The 15,619-nt window shown below is 64.2% G+C and overlaps 2 protein-coding genes across 52 annotated transcripts in view; one reads left to right on the top strand and one right to left on the bottom strand.

The window, feature by feature from the left end:
* TMEM94 (transmembrane protein 94) overlaps window positions 1-1,304 on the top strand; it is a 37,584-nt gene extending 36,280 nt beyond the window's left edge. For 49 of the 50 annotated variants that reach the window (XR_014820659.1, XR_014820655.1, XR_014820651.1 and 46 more), the window contains one exon: window positions 105-1,304. Coding sequence is in view for 32 of the 50 variants with exons in the window: in XM_084983471.1 (XP_084839597.1) it covers window positions 105-177 (73 nt within the window). In the remaining 18 variants the exon portion in view is untranslated. The remainder of the gene's footprint in view (window positions 1-104) is intronic. The other variant, XR_014820656.1, reaches the window with a different exon arrangement.
* CASKIN2 (CASK interacting protein 2) lies at window positions 1,113-15,502 on the bottom strand. Of its 2 annotated transcripts, none has more exons than XM_021066645.2 (20): window positions 15,344-15,502; window positions 13,655-14,200; window positions 9,071-9,122; window positions 8,438-8,535; window positions 7,962-8,107; window positions 7,764-7,859; window positions 7,547-7,677; window positions 7,264-7,372; window positions 6,522-6,630; window positions 6,299-6,393; window positions 5,597-5,858; window positions 5,356-5,477; window positions 5,198-5,258; window positions 5,012-5,103; window positions 4,761-4,871; window positions 4,581-4,682; window positions 4,353-4,491; window positions 2,752-4,212; window positions 2,441-2,663; window positions 1,113-2,013 (listed from the first exon to the last, which is right to left on the bottom strand). In XM_021066645.2, exons 2-20 carry the CDS (start codon window positions 13,746-13,748, stop codon window positions 1,923-1,925), a joined length of 3,594 nt encoding a protein of 1,197 aa, XP_020922304.1. In that variant the 5' UTR covers window positions 13,749-14,200; window positions 15,344-15,502; the 3' UTR covers window positions 1,113-1,922. The 2 variants fall into 2 exon arrangements, with proteins under 2 accessions (XP_020922304.1, XP_020922305.1); XM_021066646.2 differs by having other exon boundaries at window positions 13,655-14,162.
* Window positions 15,503-15,619: the final 117 nt, after the last annotated feature.

Here is a 15,619-nt window from a genome sequence, read left to right as displayed (position 1 = left end):
AGCTGTCACCTCCTGGGCCCCATCCCTCCCTCCACCTCGCTGTCCTGCCCGTGCCCGGGACTGGAGGCCTGGGCTAACCTGGACTTCCATCTCCCGCCCACCAGGGTCCGGGTCCGCTACCAGAAGCGACAGAAGCTGCAGTTTGAAACGAAGCTGGGCATGAACTCCCCCTTCTGAGCCACTGGCCGTGGCGGCCACAGTTGCCCTGGTCCCTGGAGCTCAAGCCAGGCCCGTTTCTGAGTCTGGGGAATTGATATCATGAATGTTTCAGGGTTTGCTCTCGCACCCCACGCCATCGGAGGCCTGGCTCCCGTCCTGTCCCCAGGGGCTTACAGAGAAGCTGAGCTGTGGCCCCGGTGTCAGGACAGTCTGGCCCTTCCCTGGGCCTCGCCAGGGGGAGACCCCTGGGCTCTTGAATGTATGACCTCATGTGCTTAATAGAGGGGCCGCCCCCTTTAGGGCCCCCTAACCCAGCGCCCTGGGCCCGGCCCGGACCGAGCGCTGCGGGGCCTGAGCTTTAGCCATTTGCGGGAGAGCAGTGGCAGCAGCCGTGGGAGGTCTGAGTGACTGTTCAGGTCCCTGTAAAGGCGGGGGCGGGGGGGCTGCGTATCCCCCCCCCCAGGTCCCCTCTCCCTGTCTTCCTGGGGCAGGGCCGGGCCTCGCCCTGAGTACTTTTGTCCCTTGCTCTGCGGGGGAGGCTCACGCTGGGACCCGAAGGTGGAGCAGGGTCCCCCCTGCCTCCCCGGGAACCTCCTCCTGTGCCTGCCCTCAGGCCTGGGGATACGGCCCAGGGCTCCTTTTAGCCCCCTGCCCCAGTTATCCTGTGAGAATGTTTTTACTGGTGTATATTTTTTACTGGAAATGAGCCTTTTAGGAATGAATGTGGACTGGTTTATATTAAAACTTCTAAACCGCTTAAGAAAAAAACCTGGGGCTGGTCCATGAGGCAGCCCCTGCGGGGCCCACCCAAGGCTTCGGCCGGTGGGCGAGGGAGTCCCGACGGCGGGGACCCGGGCCTTCCTCCTCGCACGTCGGTGGGAGCGCTCAGGTCCGGCTCAGGCTTGACCCCTGGGCTCAGAGGTCCGTGGCACAGATCCAAACACACAGCCCGATCACGTGGAATGACACTTTTCATTGGTGTTAGTTGGGGGAAGAGGTTAATGGTTACAGAGCTGGGGCTTGGGCCCACCAGGTCAGGCTCCCAGCCCTGAGGTGGCCAGTGGGTGCTCTTGCTGTGGTCCCAAGCCCCTCCCCCACTGCGTCCTCTCAGGCGGTTATAGATAGAATAAATTCCTTTTAAAATATATGCATTTCTCTCTGCTTAAAAAATAACATTTACAGTTGAAAAGATTTGGACTTTGCGGATCTGTTTAAGGGATCTGTTAATCCAGTGCCCCCACCCCTGCCAGCTTTGCCTGCCTCACTGAGGGCAGGCAGGGGCGGGAGCAGAGGCCGGCCTGGGCGCTGCCACGGCCACCGCTGGGAGCAGGTCCCTGGCTGCTTATTTACACGTCCCATGTACACGTGCAGGGAACCAGGCTAGACACACCGCCTCCTCAGGGAGCCGGGACAGCACAGCGGGTGGCCAGAGGGCCTTGATGCAGGGACAGAGAAAACACCCCAGGAGCCCTGCCACCACTGCTTTCTTCCTGGGGAGGAAGCTCTTACCAGGGTCCCTGTCCAAGGGGCAGGGCCGTCCCGTCGGATTACACTCTGGGGGGGGCTTTGCTGAGAGGTCAGGTTCTGACAAGTCCCTTCGGCTCCCGTGGGGCTGCCTCCTGGAGCTGCAGTGCTGACAGCTGCTGGCTCGGAGCAGCAGGAGGGACCCTGCTAGGGCGGCAGGAGCTGCTTCTGTGCCGGGGGACAGGCAGGGGCCGCTGCAGGGCACGGAGGGCACTGTCGAAGGCTCCTGGCAGGTCCACTCAGTCCAGCATGGCATCCAGCTGGTTAGCCAGGGCATCGAACATGGTGCTGATGTCATCCAGAATGTGCTTGGTGGAGGTGCCAGGGGGCCTGCAGGAGAAGGACTGGATCAGATCAGCCAGCGGTCCGCATTCTGCCGGCCCTGGGCAAGGGGGCTGCTCCTGGGAGCCTGGTTGGTGCAAGCAGACTGTGTGCCTCTTCTAATTCTCACAGCTTCCCGAGGCAGTCACGTCACTGTCCCCTTCCTTGCACAGAGGTGCTGGGGCTCACAGGGAGGCGTGACTTGCCCAAGCTCACATGCCTCTAAGTGGCAGCCACCAGGATTCCCTGCAGGTCAGAGCTGGGTGACTTCAGAACCCAGGCTTCCCATCCCAACAGGAGCCTCCCCAGTCTGGGGATGCGCCTGCGACACGATGGCGAAGCCCCCCTCCCAACGTTGCCGGAACCTTGGGAAAAGGAGTTGGGAGGGGCTGCTCTTATGCCGCCTCCCCCACCCTCAGCCCCCCGTCCCCCTCACCCCTCTCGCTCCTCAGCACCAATGCTTTTCTCCGCCGCCCGCAGTGCCGCTGCCAAGGATGAGCTGGTCTGTTCCAGTCTCTGCTGGGCCTGGCCTGGGCCCGAGGCCCCAGTGCTCTCTGGCCTTGGAGGGGGCACCGGGCGGGGGCCAAGCCGGGGAGCCAGCTTAGGGCCAGAAAATGCCAGCTGGGTGCAGGCCACAGACACAGGCTTGGGGGCTGTTCCTGCAGAGACAAAAAGGTTGGCTTGTGACTCAGCTGGGCTGGACACAATCCCTGTAAACAGCCTCTCCCCACAGGCCCTGCCTCATACCTGCTCCGGGCACCTTGATGAGGGCGGCAGGGGCAGCCGGGGGCTCCATCTCCCCGGGCCGCTGACTGTTCTCCAGAGCTGGCCCCGGGCAGGGGGGCTGGGTCGGGGGGCTGGGACAGAGAGGGGCTGGAGCTCCTGGGGCTGGCAGGCTGCTGGGGTCAGGCCGGGAAGGGCTGGGTGATGCCGAGGGGGGTTCGCTGGGGGGCTGGGAGGGCAGGGGGGTGGCGGTGGCGGGGCTGGGCGTGGCACTGGCCACCCCGAAGGCCAGGAGCGCCGTCTGCAGCGGCTCCCTCTCCCGGCACTTGGGCCTCCGCTTAACAGTGTCTGACTCTGTGAGGTTGAAATCCAGGCCCGCGGGCACGGGGGTCTCCCGGGGTGGGGGGCCGGCTGGCTTGGGCCGCTGTTTGATCGTCAGGTTCCCCTCCTCCGCAAAGGGGAGCCCTTCTCCCGAGCTGCCCCGAGATGGGGGTGTCCCCTCGGGCCCCGGCTCCTCCTCCTCGGTGTCCGATGCGGGACCAGCCGGGGCGGGCGGGCCAGGGGGCTCCGAGGGGCCAGCGGGCTCGCTCAGGGTTCGCCTCCGGGGCCCCGGGGCCCCCTCCTTGGGCCCCGGGCTGCCATCCAGCAGAGGCGGCTCCGAGGTGGGGCCAGAGACAGAGCTGAGGCGCTTGGGGGGCGGTGGCGGGGGGCCCTTGCGGCGGGCCCGGAGGGCAAAGGACTGGCTGCGGGGCGCCCCTCGGGTCGGGGTTGGGCTGGGGCTGGTCCGGACCAGGGCGCTGCGTCCCGGCCGCCGGGTCAGGGTGGCGTAACTGCCCAGGGCACTATCCACGGGCCCTTCAGCCTCGCCCTCGGCTTCCCCCTCGGCTGGGCCGGGCCGGCTCAGGCTGTGGGAGCGGCGCTTGGGCCGGGGCGGGTCCGGCGGAGTGGCGGGGGGGCCAGCCAGGTAGGAGAAGGCCCGGGGTGCGCCAGGAGGTGGCCCTGGGGCTGGGCTGGAGGGTGAGCCCTGGGGGTACATGAAGACATAAGGGGGGGCCCCTTGGCCAGGAAGTGGGGAACAGAGCTTAGGGGGCCGCTCTGTGCCCTCAGGAAGATTCCTCTCCTGTGGGGCGTTGGGGTCTGCGCCACCGGGCTGGGGGGCAGGCTGCTCCTGCGAGTGACCGGACCCTCGTGAACGCGCCCCAATGCTCTCCTGGCTGGGGGAGCGGGCAGGGGGCAGAGGGAGGGGCTCGGGGCCGCCCCCTGCCATGGCTGCCTGGAGCTCCGGGCTCAGCTCACTGCCCTGAAAGGTGAGGAGGCGTGGGCCAGCCGCAGCCGGACCTTCCCCATTCTCCAGCCCCTCGATGGCCATCAGCTCCGGGCCCCTGGCCAGCTGGCGGCCGCCTTCCCCCGGGGCCTCCCCCTGCAGCAGACCCCGCCGAAGCTCAGCCAGCCGCTTCACCCCCAGCATAAGCTTCTTCTGATGACCTGCGCAGGGTGGAGAGAGGTGGCGGGGTTAGCTGGGCCTGGAAGGGACCCCCCCTCCAGTTCCTCCTGGACCCTGCAAACCCTTTGGACACCGTGGGCAGCGCGTGGGGGCCCAGCCAGCAGGCCCAGGCTGTCCTCACCGAGCTTGTTGACACCAATCTCCTGCAGCTCCTCCCAAGTGAGCTCAGCCACCAGCCCCATGGAGTCGTAGCCGCTGCTCACTAGCTGCTTGTGGTACTGCGGCAGCCCCAGCGCGCACAGCCACTCCAGCAGGTCCGCCTGCAAGAGCAGCCATGTCGGCCCCCAGGCCAGGAAGGCACCACAAAGCCACAGCTGAGGGTGGGAGCCCGCGCCCGCCACCCACTGACCGGGATGTAGTTGGGCAGCCACTCGGCGATGCTGAGCTGGGCGATCTCGGAGGCGATCTTCTTCCTGTGCCCGGGCTTGGTCACCCCGATGGCCGTCAGGTCCTGCCACCCAGAGTGGTGCCATGAGGCCCCGTCCTCAGGCCGCTGGTTCCTGCCCCGCCCTCCCAAGGCGGCACCTACCTCGGGGGTCATGCGACTGATGGTGGGCACGTCGTAGCCAGCCTGCAGAAAGTGGGCAGTGTAGCCCTCCAGCTGGAACTCACTCAGCCAGTTATGAATGGCCTGAGCATCCTGTGGGGTGAAGTTCATGGAGCCAGGTCTGCTGGGGCTGGGGAGCCAAGGCCACATGCCTGCCCTCAACCCCAGCCTCCCCGGGGGCTGGTCTGAGCAGGGGCTTAGGCCCACCCCCCACTCCCCAGTGGGGGTCACACCTTCCCCTCCAGCAGCTGCTCTGGCCTCACATCCTGTGTGAAGAGCTGCTCCCCGGAGCGGAAGTTGGCCGGAGGGCGGTGGTTCAGGTTGTCTTCAAGGAGAGAGAGAGGAATGGAATCAGGGTGGCAGGAGGAAGGGGTGCCAGGCCCTCGGCCTCCCGATCCAGGTTCCAGTCACCTTCCTACCTGCCAGGGGCGGGGGCTGCAGTCCTGGCAGCACCTGGTCCTCTCCGGCCAAGGGCAGCGGCTGGAGACCGGGAAGGGGCTAACTCAGCATTTGGGGCGCTAGCAGCAGGGGTTGGGGGGAGTGCCCAGCCCTGGTCCCCGTGCCCCCTCCCTCCTACCTGGGCATTCTCAATAAGGAGGCCGGGGCCGTGGCCATTGGTACCCTCAGAACTCTGCCCGCTGCCGGCGCTGCGGATGCTGCCCACGCTGCCCTCGCTGCCCACACTGTTCCTGTCACCTGCTGCAGGGGGCAGAAGCCAAGGGGTTAGAGCCCCAGTTGGCCCTGCCAACAGCTGACTGGCAGCCTGCCCAAGCCAGACGCCCGCCCCGGAGCCCAGCACTGCCCCTGGGAGGACATACCTGGGCTGTCTGGGCTGAGGCCCACCCGAGGCAGCTGGCCATACGTAAGGGGGTGCAGGGGGTCATGAGCAGGGGGCTGAGCCATCCTGGGGACGCCTGGGCGCAGGGGGGTGGGCGCGGAGGGAAGGCGGGGTGCAAGCACGCCCACCCGTTTGCTGACCACCTCGACGATGCCCGGAGGGAAGTAGCCCACCCGGTCTGTGCCCCTCTGGCTCTCATGGATGTGGCCCTTCCAGCGGCCATCGGGATGCTGCTCAAGCACCTGGGGCAGATGGGCAGGGGGACAGACCATGACAGTGGTCGCCTCCCGCCCTCAGCAGTCGGCCCTGCAGTGGTGGTCCCACTCCTCCCTCCCACCAAGGCGCTGGCCTCTGAGGCCCGAGCCCGGCCCACGGTTCCGCCCCTGCCGCCAGTTTGCAGCCCAATCCCCTGTGTGCCTCTAGGACATAGAACCCAGAGTCCCGGCATCAGCGTGGGTTCAAATCCCAGCGCCACTGCTTGCTGGCTGGGTGCCTTTGGGCCAATCACTTAACGTCTCTAAGCCTCAGTTTAGTCGGCTGGAAGATGGAAGCCCTTACTTGGATTCGAGAGAATAATGAGACAGCGCATAGAAAGACCTCAGCACAGAGGCAGGTCCACAGTAGGCGCCCAAGCAAAGGCCAGCGAACCATCTGGGTTGGCAAAGGGGCACCGCGGCCTCACCGTGATGACGTCCCCTGCCCGGACATTGAGGGCGGTGGGATCGTGGAGATTCCAGAAATCCTTGAGCGCTCGGACCTTCAGGATCCCGGACGCCTCTAAGAGAAGGGGGAGGACAGGCCTCGGCTGAGGGTCTTCCCTCCTCTCCAGTCCCGCCTGCCCAGCCTCAGGCCCGGAAGTGTCACATCCGCCCCTGCTCCACTTGCTGGGTGTCCCCCACACTCACCCCGCAGTAGCTGCTTGATTTCCCGGCTGGCCTGGGAGGTGGTGAACTGATTGACGATGTCCAGCGCCGTCTGGTTGTACGTGTTCCGGATGTTCACGTCCACCCCGCCCTGCGGGCACGGCGCAGGGGGCGTACGGGCTGAGCCCCTGATGTGCTGCTTCTCCCGAACCTCACGACTACCCCGGAGGTAGCTACTACTTTCAGATCGGTTTTTTTTTTTTAAGGGCCACACCCATGGCCTATGGACATTCCCAGGCTAGGGGTTGAATTGGAGCGGCAGCTGCGGGCCTACCCCACAGCCACAGCAATGCGGGATCTGAGCCACATTTGTGACTTAGGCCGCCACCTGAGGCAACGTGGGTTCCTTCACCCACTGAGCAGGGCCAGGGATCGAACCCGCATCCTTGGGGATACTCGTCAGGTTCTTAACCCACTGAGCCACAGTGGAAGCTCCACCCGATTGGTGGTAGGGAGGAGTGGGACCACCGCTGGATGAGGAAATGGAAGCTCAGAGATGGGATCAAGGACAAATACAAGGTCACTCAGCGACTAAGAGGCAGAACGTGGGCTCAGCCACAGTCATCTGCTCTCCAGATGCAGCGACTTGGACCCCCGCACCCCACCATGCAAAACACCTTGTTGATGGTGGAGACCCCTTCCCCTGCCTCCCCAGCTGGTCTCCGACCTGGTACCTGGTGGGGCTCCGTGTGCCCCAGCTGGGGGACCAGGAGCCCACACTCACCTCCAGGAGCAGCCGCACCACCTCGGTCTTGCCGTAGAGCGCGGCCTCGTGGAGCGCCGTGCCCGTTTTTGTCTGGCGGTTGATCTCAATCCCAGCTCTCAGGAGCTGCCTGGGGTGGGTGGGGACAGCACGAGTTGCAGGGCAGGCGGGAGAGGAAGCCAGTTGCTGGGGGCAGGGAGAGCGATCCAGAGCAAGGGCGAAGAGGGCAGCAGGGAGGGCCCTGAGGGGACATCGCCGGTCCCACAGGAAGAGGATGAGGAAGTGGGGGGGCCCCGGAGGGTACCTGATGACCTCTCTGTGGCCATTCTTGGCAGCCAAGTGCAGGGGTGTGGTGTAGTTGGGGTCACACGGGTCCTTGGCCTCACCCTCCAGCAGTGCCACACATAAGTGGCTGTTCAGTAACAGCTGGGCCACCTGCAGCAACCAGCACGCCGGTAGGGCCTCCTCCTGAGGCCCCACGGACGCCCAGAATCCAGGACCCCAAGGGCAGCAGGCCTCACCTTGAGCCGGCCAAATTCGCAGGCCAGGTCCAAGGGCGTCTTCTTGGCCTTGTTGACCAGGCATGGGTTGGACTGATGCTGGAGGAGCATTTCTGACTGGGGTGGGGGGAGGCGGGCGAGTGAGGGGTCTGGCCTGGCTGGCCCCCTGGGCCAGCCCCCACCTCCCACAGCAGTGCCCCAGCAGGCAGGTTCACCTACCACCTCGTAGTGTCCGTACTGGGCAGCCAGGTGCAGCGGGATCTGCCCATCCAGCGAGGCGGCATTGACGGCTGCGGAGGCCCGCAGCAGCAGCCTCACGGGCTCCAGCCGGCCCTGCCAGGCCGCGTAGTGCAGCGGGCGCATGCCTGCCGGAGGGAAGGGGGTTTCTGAGGGAGTGCCTGGGATGGCAAGGGGTCCAGGGACCTGAGCAGAGTCTGGAGCCCCTGTTCCCCACAGCTAGAGGGGCGCCAGACCCAGGGGAAGGGATGCGGGCCTGACCTGGGTTAGGTCAGGGAAAGGCCTGGCTGTACAGGCCTGAAGCCAGAATCCCACCTTGCCCACTAGGGAGGATCTGGTGACCTCGGGACAGCGATGTTGCCTCAACCTCCTCATCTGGGTGATAGATGTCCACCTGCTATCCCAAAATTCTGACCACAGGGTCAGAGGGCAGCGGGGAGGTTCCACTGGGGTCTCACCATTACTGTCCTTGATGTCCACGGTGGCCTGAGCCTCCAGCAGCAGGGCGATGAGCTCCAGGCTGCCCCCCAAGGCAGCGTGGTGGAGAGCAGAGAATCTGGAGGGGTAGGACAGAAGGCAGGGGTGTCGGTGAGCAGTCCCCCACCCCCCCAAATCCTGGTCCTCCCCAGCAGACCCACCCACCCTGGGGGCTGGCAAGGGTGAGTAACTTGCCCCCCGCCGCCCGCCCCCCCACCCTGCCAGCCCTGCCGTGGGAGCGCAGAGCAGCCGGGCTGTAGCATGAAAGGGCTCAGTGTCTGGGCTGAGAGGCCTGTTTGTCTGGCCTCCCCCCAGCCGGCCCAGGGGAGGGGGCCGTGGGAGCAGGAGCCCGAGGGCTCGTACCCTCCGGGGAGAAAAGGGGGCCCTGCTGGAATCTGACCCAAGAAGGCCACTCAGGGAGGCACCGGGGCCCCCTCCCCTTGCTCATGGAAAGCTCCACAGGCAGGGGCAGGCGGATGGGCAGAGCCCGGAGCTCTCCGCAAACATGCTTCCAGGGCCAAGTCTGAGAGGGGAAGGGACTCTAGGCCCCGGGTCTTTCCCCCTGCCCCGCCCCCACCCCCCAGCGCTCCAGAGGGCCGAGCGCGCCTGCTTACCCGTCCGCATCCTGGTAGTTGACGTTGAGCCTCTTTGTGGAGCCGAGGAGCTCTGGGGGGTCAGAGTGGGAGGCATGAGGCCACCTCCAAAAGATCTGGCCTCACCCACACCGAACCCTCCCTGCCCGCCCACCTCCCAACTCCAGCTGACCTCTTGGAGAGCAGGAGAGCACCTGCCCCATGGCCCGTTAGCAGTCCCAAACCCTGTGGCTCCCCACCCTGGCCCATCAGCTCCAGGGCACTCAGTGCGGGGAGCCGCTGCAGCAGTGGCCTGGCTTCCCCGGGTCCCCAGCCCCGCTTGTTTATAGACTCCAAGGGGGTGGAGATGAGGGGGACTGGCATGCTAGGCCCTCAGTGGACAGGCCCACGGGCGCGTGGTTAGCATTCCTGCCCGAATGGGCCAGGGAGTCAGTTTCATTGTCCCACTGGGCCAAGGGGTTGGGAGAGAAAGGGGAGGGTACCCACAGCTCAAGAGCAGAGGGTGGATGCCAGGGCTGGACTCAGGGGCCACGGTGCCCAGCCCTGGGGCATCCTTGAGTGGAGCAGGGTGGGGACAGGGGTGTCGCCTAGACCTCCAGTGTGCCCGGGCTCTGCCATGTACTAGCTGTGTGATCTTGGGTCAGTCACTTAACCTCTCTGGTTCAGCGTCCTCATCTGTAAAGAGGGCTGAACACAGAAGCTGCTCATAAGGCTGTGAAATCAACGCCCTTGTAAAGATGGGCGCTCTCACCCTTCGGCACTCCTTACGCGTTAGCCATTACCAGCCAAGGCCGGTACAGCGCCCCCACCGGCTCCCATCAGGGGAGTAACTGCAGACTTGGCACCCACAGGCTCCTAGCCCAGAGGTCCCCAGCCCCAGGGCAGGGGGCTCGCTGCTGCGTGGTGACGAGAGGAGCACGGGGCACAGGTAGGATGCTGGTTCATCCTCCTCCTGGGGACAGGGCCAGGGTTCCTGCAGGTGCGGCTCCAAGCACGAGGCAGGGCAGGGAAGGGGTGGTCCTTGGAGAGGACTGGGGAGGGAGGAGGATGCACACACAGGCAGCCCCCGCCTCCTGCTGGAACCCACCCCTGCCCGGAAGGAGGAGGCCTGGCTCAACCCTGCCGGGCAGAGTGCCAGGCATGCTGGTCCAGGCCTGCCCCCCAGGCCCTGGTGGGCCCCTGACTACCCCAGCAAGACAGGGCCTCATTCCAAAAGGGAGGGACCAACCCTGCAGTGGGGGGCACAGGACGGGGCGAAGGGGACAGCTCCACTACGGCTGATCTGAAGAGGGGAGCATGGAGCAGAGCAGGACAGAAGAGGTGAGGGGGCGGGACCGCTGGAAAGAAACTCAGGCTTCCCAGCCTTCCTGTAGCCCCCTTGGAAAGTCCTGTCACACAGAACCATTCTGGGCAGTGGCAAGACCAGGGGCCCTAGAAGCCGGAAGTGCATGGTGCACGTTCTTCTCCCTCCTATGTGCTGTGTGACCTTGGCCAGTCATGGTACCTCTCTGAGCCTCAGGGATAACCACGAGTGGAGAACAGACACAGAATGTCCCTCCACCTGCTGCCAGCCTGGACAGCCTGGGATGGGGGTGGTGCGGCGGGGAGACACAGCCCCTCCAGGGAGTGCCAGGACAGCATGACAGGAGGGACAGGAACAGGGGCAGGGCCTGGCTGGGTGGCTCTGTTCTTTCCAGAACAATGGCCGGAAAGGCGGTGGGGGAGAGGCTCAGAGTGACTGGGCTGGGGACCTCCGCGGGTGGGTGGAGGGTCCCGGTTCCTGGCAGTGGCTCCAGGCGCTTCCCCTGCGACACAAGCTTCTTCCCAGGCCTGGCCCTGGGGGTGGAGAAGGGTCACTCCTGATTTAGGCTCCGGCAGAGGATGTGAGCTCAACGGGCCACCCCAGCCCACTCCATTTCCTCTGGCCAAAGAAGGAGGGAGGGAAGGGGGGGCAGAAGGCAAGGCCAGCAACAGCACCCTGCTCCTCCCAGCCACCTGCTGCCTGAAGAGGACCTGGGGAGGCCACGAAAGCTGGCGCCAAGTGACCGGGTGGCAAGTGGAGGAGGCCGAGGAAGCACTTTTCTTTGGACAGCCAGAAAGCTTCCAGCCACCTCCTGGAGGGGAAAGGGGGGTCCCTGACACCTCCCTTCGGCAGTTTTCTTTGCCTCTCTGGGTATGGAGCAGGACTTTGCCTTCCGAGATGGGCTTTAGAATCACCTGAAGAGCTTTTTTTCCCTTATGCATTTTAGGGCCACAGGTGCAGCTTATGGAAGTTCCCAGGCTAGAGGTCAAATTGGAGCTACAGCTGCCAGTCTACCCCACAGCCACAGCCACGCCAGATCCGAGCCATGTCTGCGACCTACACCACAGCTCACGGCAACACCAGATCCTGAACCCAGTGGGCGAGGCCAGGGATCAAACCCACATCTTCATGGATACGAGTCGGGTTCTTAAACCGCTGAGCTACAACAGGAACTCCCTAAAGAGCCTTCTCCCAGGCTCTCTGTGATGATCTGTAATTCTGGGGGAGTCTAGGGAGCCTGCACGTTCAGGAAAATCCCGACGTAATTCTGAAGGGCTGTCAAGTGTGGAAGGACAGGGGAGAAGGCCGGGCTTGTCTTTGATCGGCCCGCCAGTGGCCGTGGGACCTTGCGCAAATCGCTAACCCTCTCTGGGTGTCAGTTGCCTTATGTGTCAAGTGGATGAACCCACACCTGTCTCAAGGGAACTGAGGGCTTTACAATATTTCAGTAACTGTAGGCTTTGCCAGTGTCACCTTGTGATCTCCTGTCACCCAGCTTTCCCAGCTTCTCAGAGGACTGGGAGGGGAGATGGCGCCAGGACCTCACAGGCAGTCCCAGGACCCTATCACTCTGTGCACGTCCCCTGGAGGCTGGGACATCGTCCCCCACAGACATGTCCCCCTGGGCACAGGGTGCCTCCCCTGGAGCCTAGGAGCCCTGCCGCCAGGTTCCCGCCACCGGCCTCCAGACCCCAAACACTTGCCCTCCTGAGGGCCTCGCTTCCCCAGGGCTGTGAGGCCAGCAGCGGCTCAACCAAGGCCCCGCTGGGCAGCTTGCCAAAGACAACACAGAGGTGAGGGGAGGAGCAGGAGAGGCTCCCACTCTTGGGCCTCGGGGCCCCCGGCCCGGCCCTCCTTGGCACTGTCCCCCCATCGGGCTCACCCTGTGTCCACCTCCCCTGCAGTCCCATCTCCCTACACGTCAGGTGTGCACCCTGGCGTGCAAGTGGGGGCCCTCACACGTGCGCACAACTCCTGGGCCCTCAGAATCCTTCCTTGCGGCACCCCATGTGCCCAGGAGTGGGGGGACATCACTAGGGGACTCCTGCCTGTGCACAGGGCCACTGTGTATCTTGGGGCTGGAGCCCTAGCCCTCAAGGAGGACTCTGCCTCCCCCGGCCCCAGGCTGGTGGCAGGAGCCACCTCCTGTGCCTGTTGGTCTAAGAACTCAAGGGGACAAGTCCAGTGTCCTCTTGGGACAGTCCAGAGAGCTCTCCCTGAACCTCAGAGCTCAGTTCCCCTCGGGCAGTGGGGGGGTGTCTCACTGCAGAGGTACTCAGGAGACAGAAGTCAGGTGTGGCCACCTGAGCATGGAACCCCACCTCCCTGTCAAGACTAGAGACCCCAGGCTGCAGAGAAACCTCCAGAAAATTAACTTGGGCCACACACCCCTCCCAGGGGACAGAGAAATCAGAGAGAAGGGGACCTTAGCAGGCACTTGATGTTGAACTTTGTTTTAAGAAGAGTTCTCTTTTAAAAAGCTATCATACGGGAGTTCCCAACGTGGCACAATGGTTAACGAATCCGACTAGGAACCATGACGTTGTGGGTTCGATCCCTGACCTTGCTCAGTGGGTTAAGGATCCGGCGTTGCCGTGAGCTGTGGTGTGGGTCGCAGACGCGGCTCAGGTCCCACGTTGCTGTGGCTGTGGCATAGGCCAGTGGCTACAGCTCTGATTTGACCCCTAGCCTGGGAATCTCCATGTGCCGAGAGAGCAGCTCTAGAAAAGGCAAAAAAGACAAAAAAAAAAAAAAAAAAAAAAAAAAAGAACAAAAGAAAGAAAAGAAAAGAAAAAAGCTATCATACTGATATCTCCATTAAGCTGACAAAGATGCAGAGATGCTCTGGGTGAACTGGGGGTGGGGGCGGAGCTCTCTGCAGTCAGTCCTTCCTAACCCACTGCCAGAAACCCCACAGCTCCAAAGAACATGCTGGACAAACCACCTGCTAAAGGCACCTCTACGAGGGTAGGAGTTTAGGTTTGTTTCATTCACCGCTGTGGCTCATGTGGCTCGTGCTCAGAGCCTGGTACACAATAGATACTCAAAAAAATGAGAATGAACATACTTCAATCCTCCTACTTCACCGACAAGGCACTTGAGGCCCAGAGAGGTTAAATGATTTGCCTAAGGACACACAGCAAGGGGACCCAACTTCCTCTCTGGCTCTCCCACACAGAGGCGCTCCTTGTATGGAAAAAGGCAGTCCTCCCCCGCCAAGCCCCCAGGTCAGGGTGAGGCCTCCCTATGGCCTGGCACTCAGGGGAGGGTCTCCCTGGGCAGTTACCCCACCAGGTACTCACTCGTCTTTGCAGCCTTGACCTTAGCCACCAGTTTCTGCACACCAGTCACATCTCCATTCTTGACAGCGAGGATTAGGTCCTGTTCACGACCCATCCTGGTCCCTGGGCTGGGATCAGGGTTCCAGGGCAGAAGCAGGAAGCTGATCTAAGTCGAGGCGTCAGGGTGCCATCCCTGGGCCCTTGGGAGGACCAGGTGTCCGGGGGGGAGGGTGTCTGGTGTCCCAGGCTGGGGGCTTCTTGTCAGGCGCTGACAGCTACTCCCTCAAGGTGCTTCGTGAGCTGCCACCACAGGCCGGAAAGCTGATCTCTGAGGGGGTGGAGGCTGTGTGGAAATCTGGACGGATATCAGCTTGCAGCTTCCGACAGCCCAGGGATGGGCCAGGACTGGGAACGCCAATCTTCCCAAAGTGGCTCAGGAGCACCAGTGCCCACCCAGAGGGCAGCCTGCATTCCCTCGGGCCTTGGGCAGCGGCGGCAGCAGCGGCGGCGGTGGACAGGTGTCAGGGGTCTGGAAAAGGTGTGGTCCGCTGAAGGCTGGGCCAGAGCCTGAAAGGGTCCCAGAAGCAGGGCTCAGAGAAAGAACCGGACAGGGCCTCCAGGGACCCCCCAAATCATCCTGGCTGCCCTTGTGAGTCAAGGGAGGGGCTGAGCCACTCAAAGAGGGGAGGGAGCCACCACGCCTGAGAGCAGCACTTGGTGGGGGGAAGGGGTCCTGGGAGGGGGAGGTTGAGTCACTGAGGCCCCAGGGCACCTGGCAGCACCTCAACCTGGGGCAGGAGGGGCCCTGGCAGCACGACACATTGGGGTAGGCGGGGCCAGCAGCCTGTTCTCCACAGCCCCGGGCACTGACACCCACAGACAACTGGTGGGCCAGAAGGTGGGGCCTGGCAGAAGGTCAGGCGCAGGCAGCCCGGCCCGTGGTCACTCCCTGTGGAAGGCGCCTGCCCCCAGACCCCTCCCTCTCTAAGCTTTGCTGTAATAGCTGGATGCCCTTGCCCCAGGGCTCTTCATGAATCTAGAGGGTGGAGTGGGAGCTACGGCTCTCCATCTCTGGCCGAGGGTCTGCCTGCAGGACAGGGAGGCTTTCCGGCACCTGTTGCTGACCCTTGCGCGGGATGGGGAAGCAGCTGGGCAGAGAACAGAGATAAGAGCTGGGGCACCGCTGGTAAATGAGGCTGCCTGGCCCCCCCCAAGCCTGAATCTGTGGCCCAGAGCCCCGACTTCACTTTAGAAAAGCTTACGTCAGTTCCTCAGTGGCCATGAATTTGCTGCCCAAGTCCTGTGGCATGAGCCCCGTGCAGGCCTGGGGCCCTAGCTGGGGTCGCCCTTCCTCCCAAAATGTCCCAAGCCCAACCCAGAGGGCACTCCAGCTCAAGGCCCGAGGCCGACATTGGGGGAGGGCGCCCCTGGCAGTGCCTGGGGTCGGGCTGGCTCCCCCGCCCCCCGGAATGCCAGTCCAGCGCCGCGCAACCCCCCCAACCCAGCCCAGCTCCAGCCGACCGGGGAACAAAGCGGCGGGAGGGACCGGGAGGGCCAAGTGCCGGAGGGATTGATGCGGGAGGACGGGATAGGGGCGCGAAAAGGACAGAAGGAGCCGACAGATGTAGGCGCCCGCCGATCCCGCAGGAAAAGTTAGTTTGTACCCGCCCTCAAGGGTGCTGACCCCCAGCTCAGACCCCGCCGTCTCACCTCTCCAGCCGCCCCGCTGGGGGTCCGGCTGGTCCCGCTCGGTCCCTGGCACTCCGGACGGCGGCTCCCACTGCCCCCCTTACCCCTTTTCTCCTTCTTCTCCTCCTTTTCCAAGGCCGGCTCGGCGCCTCCCGCAGGAAATCCCGCCCCTCCCCCTTCCCTCCCGCCGGATCGGGAGCGGAGGGATCGTCCCGGCCGCGCAGTCGGGCTGTCAGTCAGTGCCTGGGGCCCCGCCCCGAGCCGCCCAGGCCCCGCCCCCATCACTCGGGTCCGGAC

Source organism: Sus scrofa, chromosome 12 (assembly GCF_054392235.1).
Source record: "Sus scrofa isolate SSC_HxYL_T2T_F1_AM1 chromosome 12, Sscrofa_HxYL_maternal_Yorkshire_Landrace_v2.0, whole genome shotgun sequence".
Classification (NCBI taxonomy): domain Eukaryota; kingdom Metazoa; phylum Chordata; class Mammalia; order Artiodactyla; family Suidae; genus Sus; species Sus scrofa.
The sequence above is the reverse complement of the archived record's forward strand: the minus strand, read 5'-3'. Positions and strand labels throughout refer to the sequence as shown.

Coding starts and splice junctions, on each gene's coding strand:
- CASKIN2 (XM_021066645.2), bottom strand. CDS start 13,748: ATGGGTCGTGAACAGGACCTAATCCTCGCTGTCAAGAATGGAGATGTG. Junction 6,394..6,521: donor AATCAAGCAGCTACTGCGGG/GTGAGTGTGGGG, acceptor CCCTTCTCTTAG/AGGCGTCCGGGATCCTGAAG. Junction 4,213..4,352: donor GATTGGTGTCAACAAGCTCG/GTGAGGACAGCC, acceptor CACCCTGCGCAG/GTCATCAGAAGAAGCTTATG.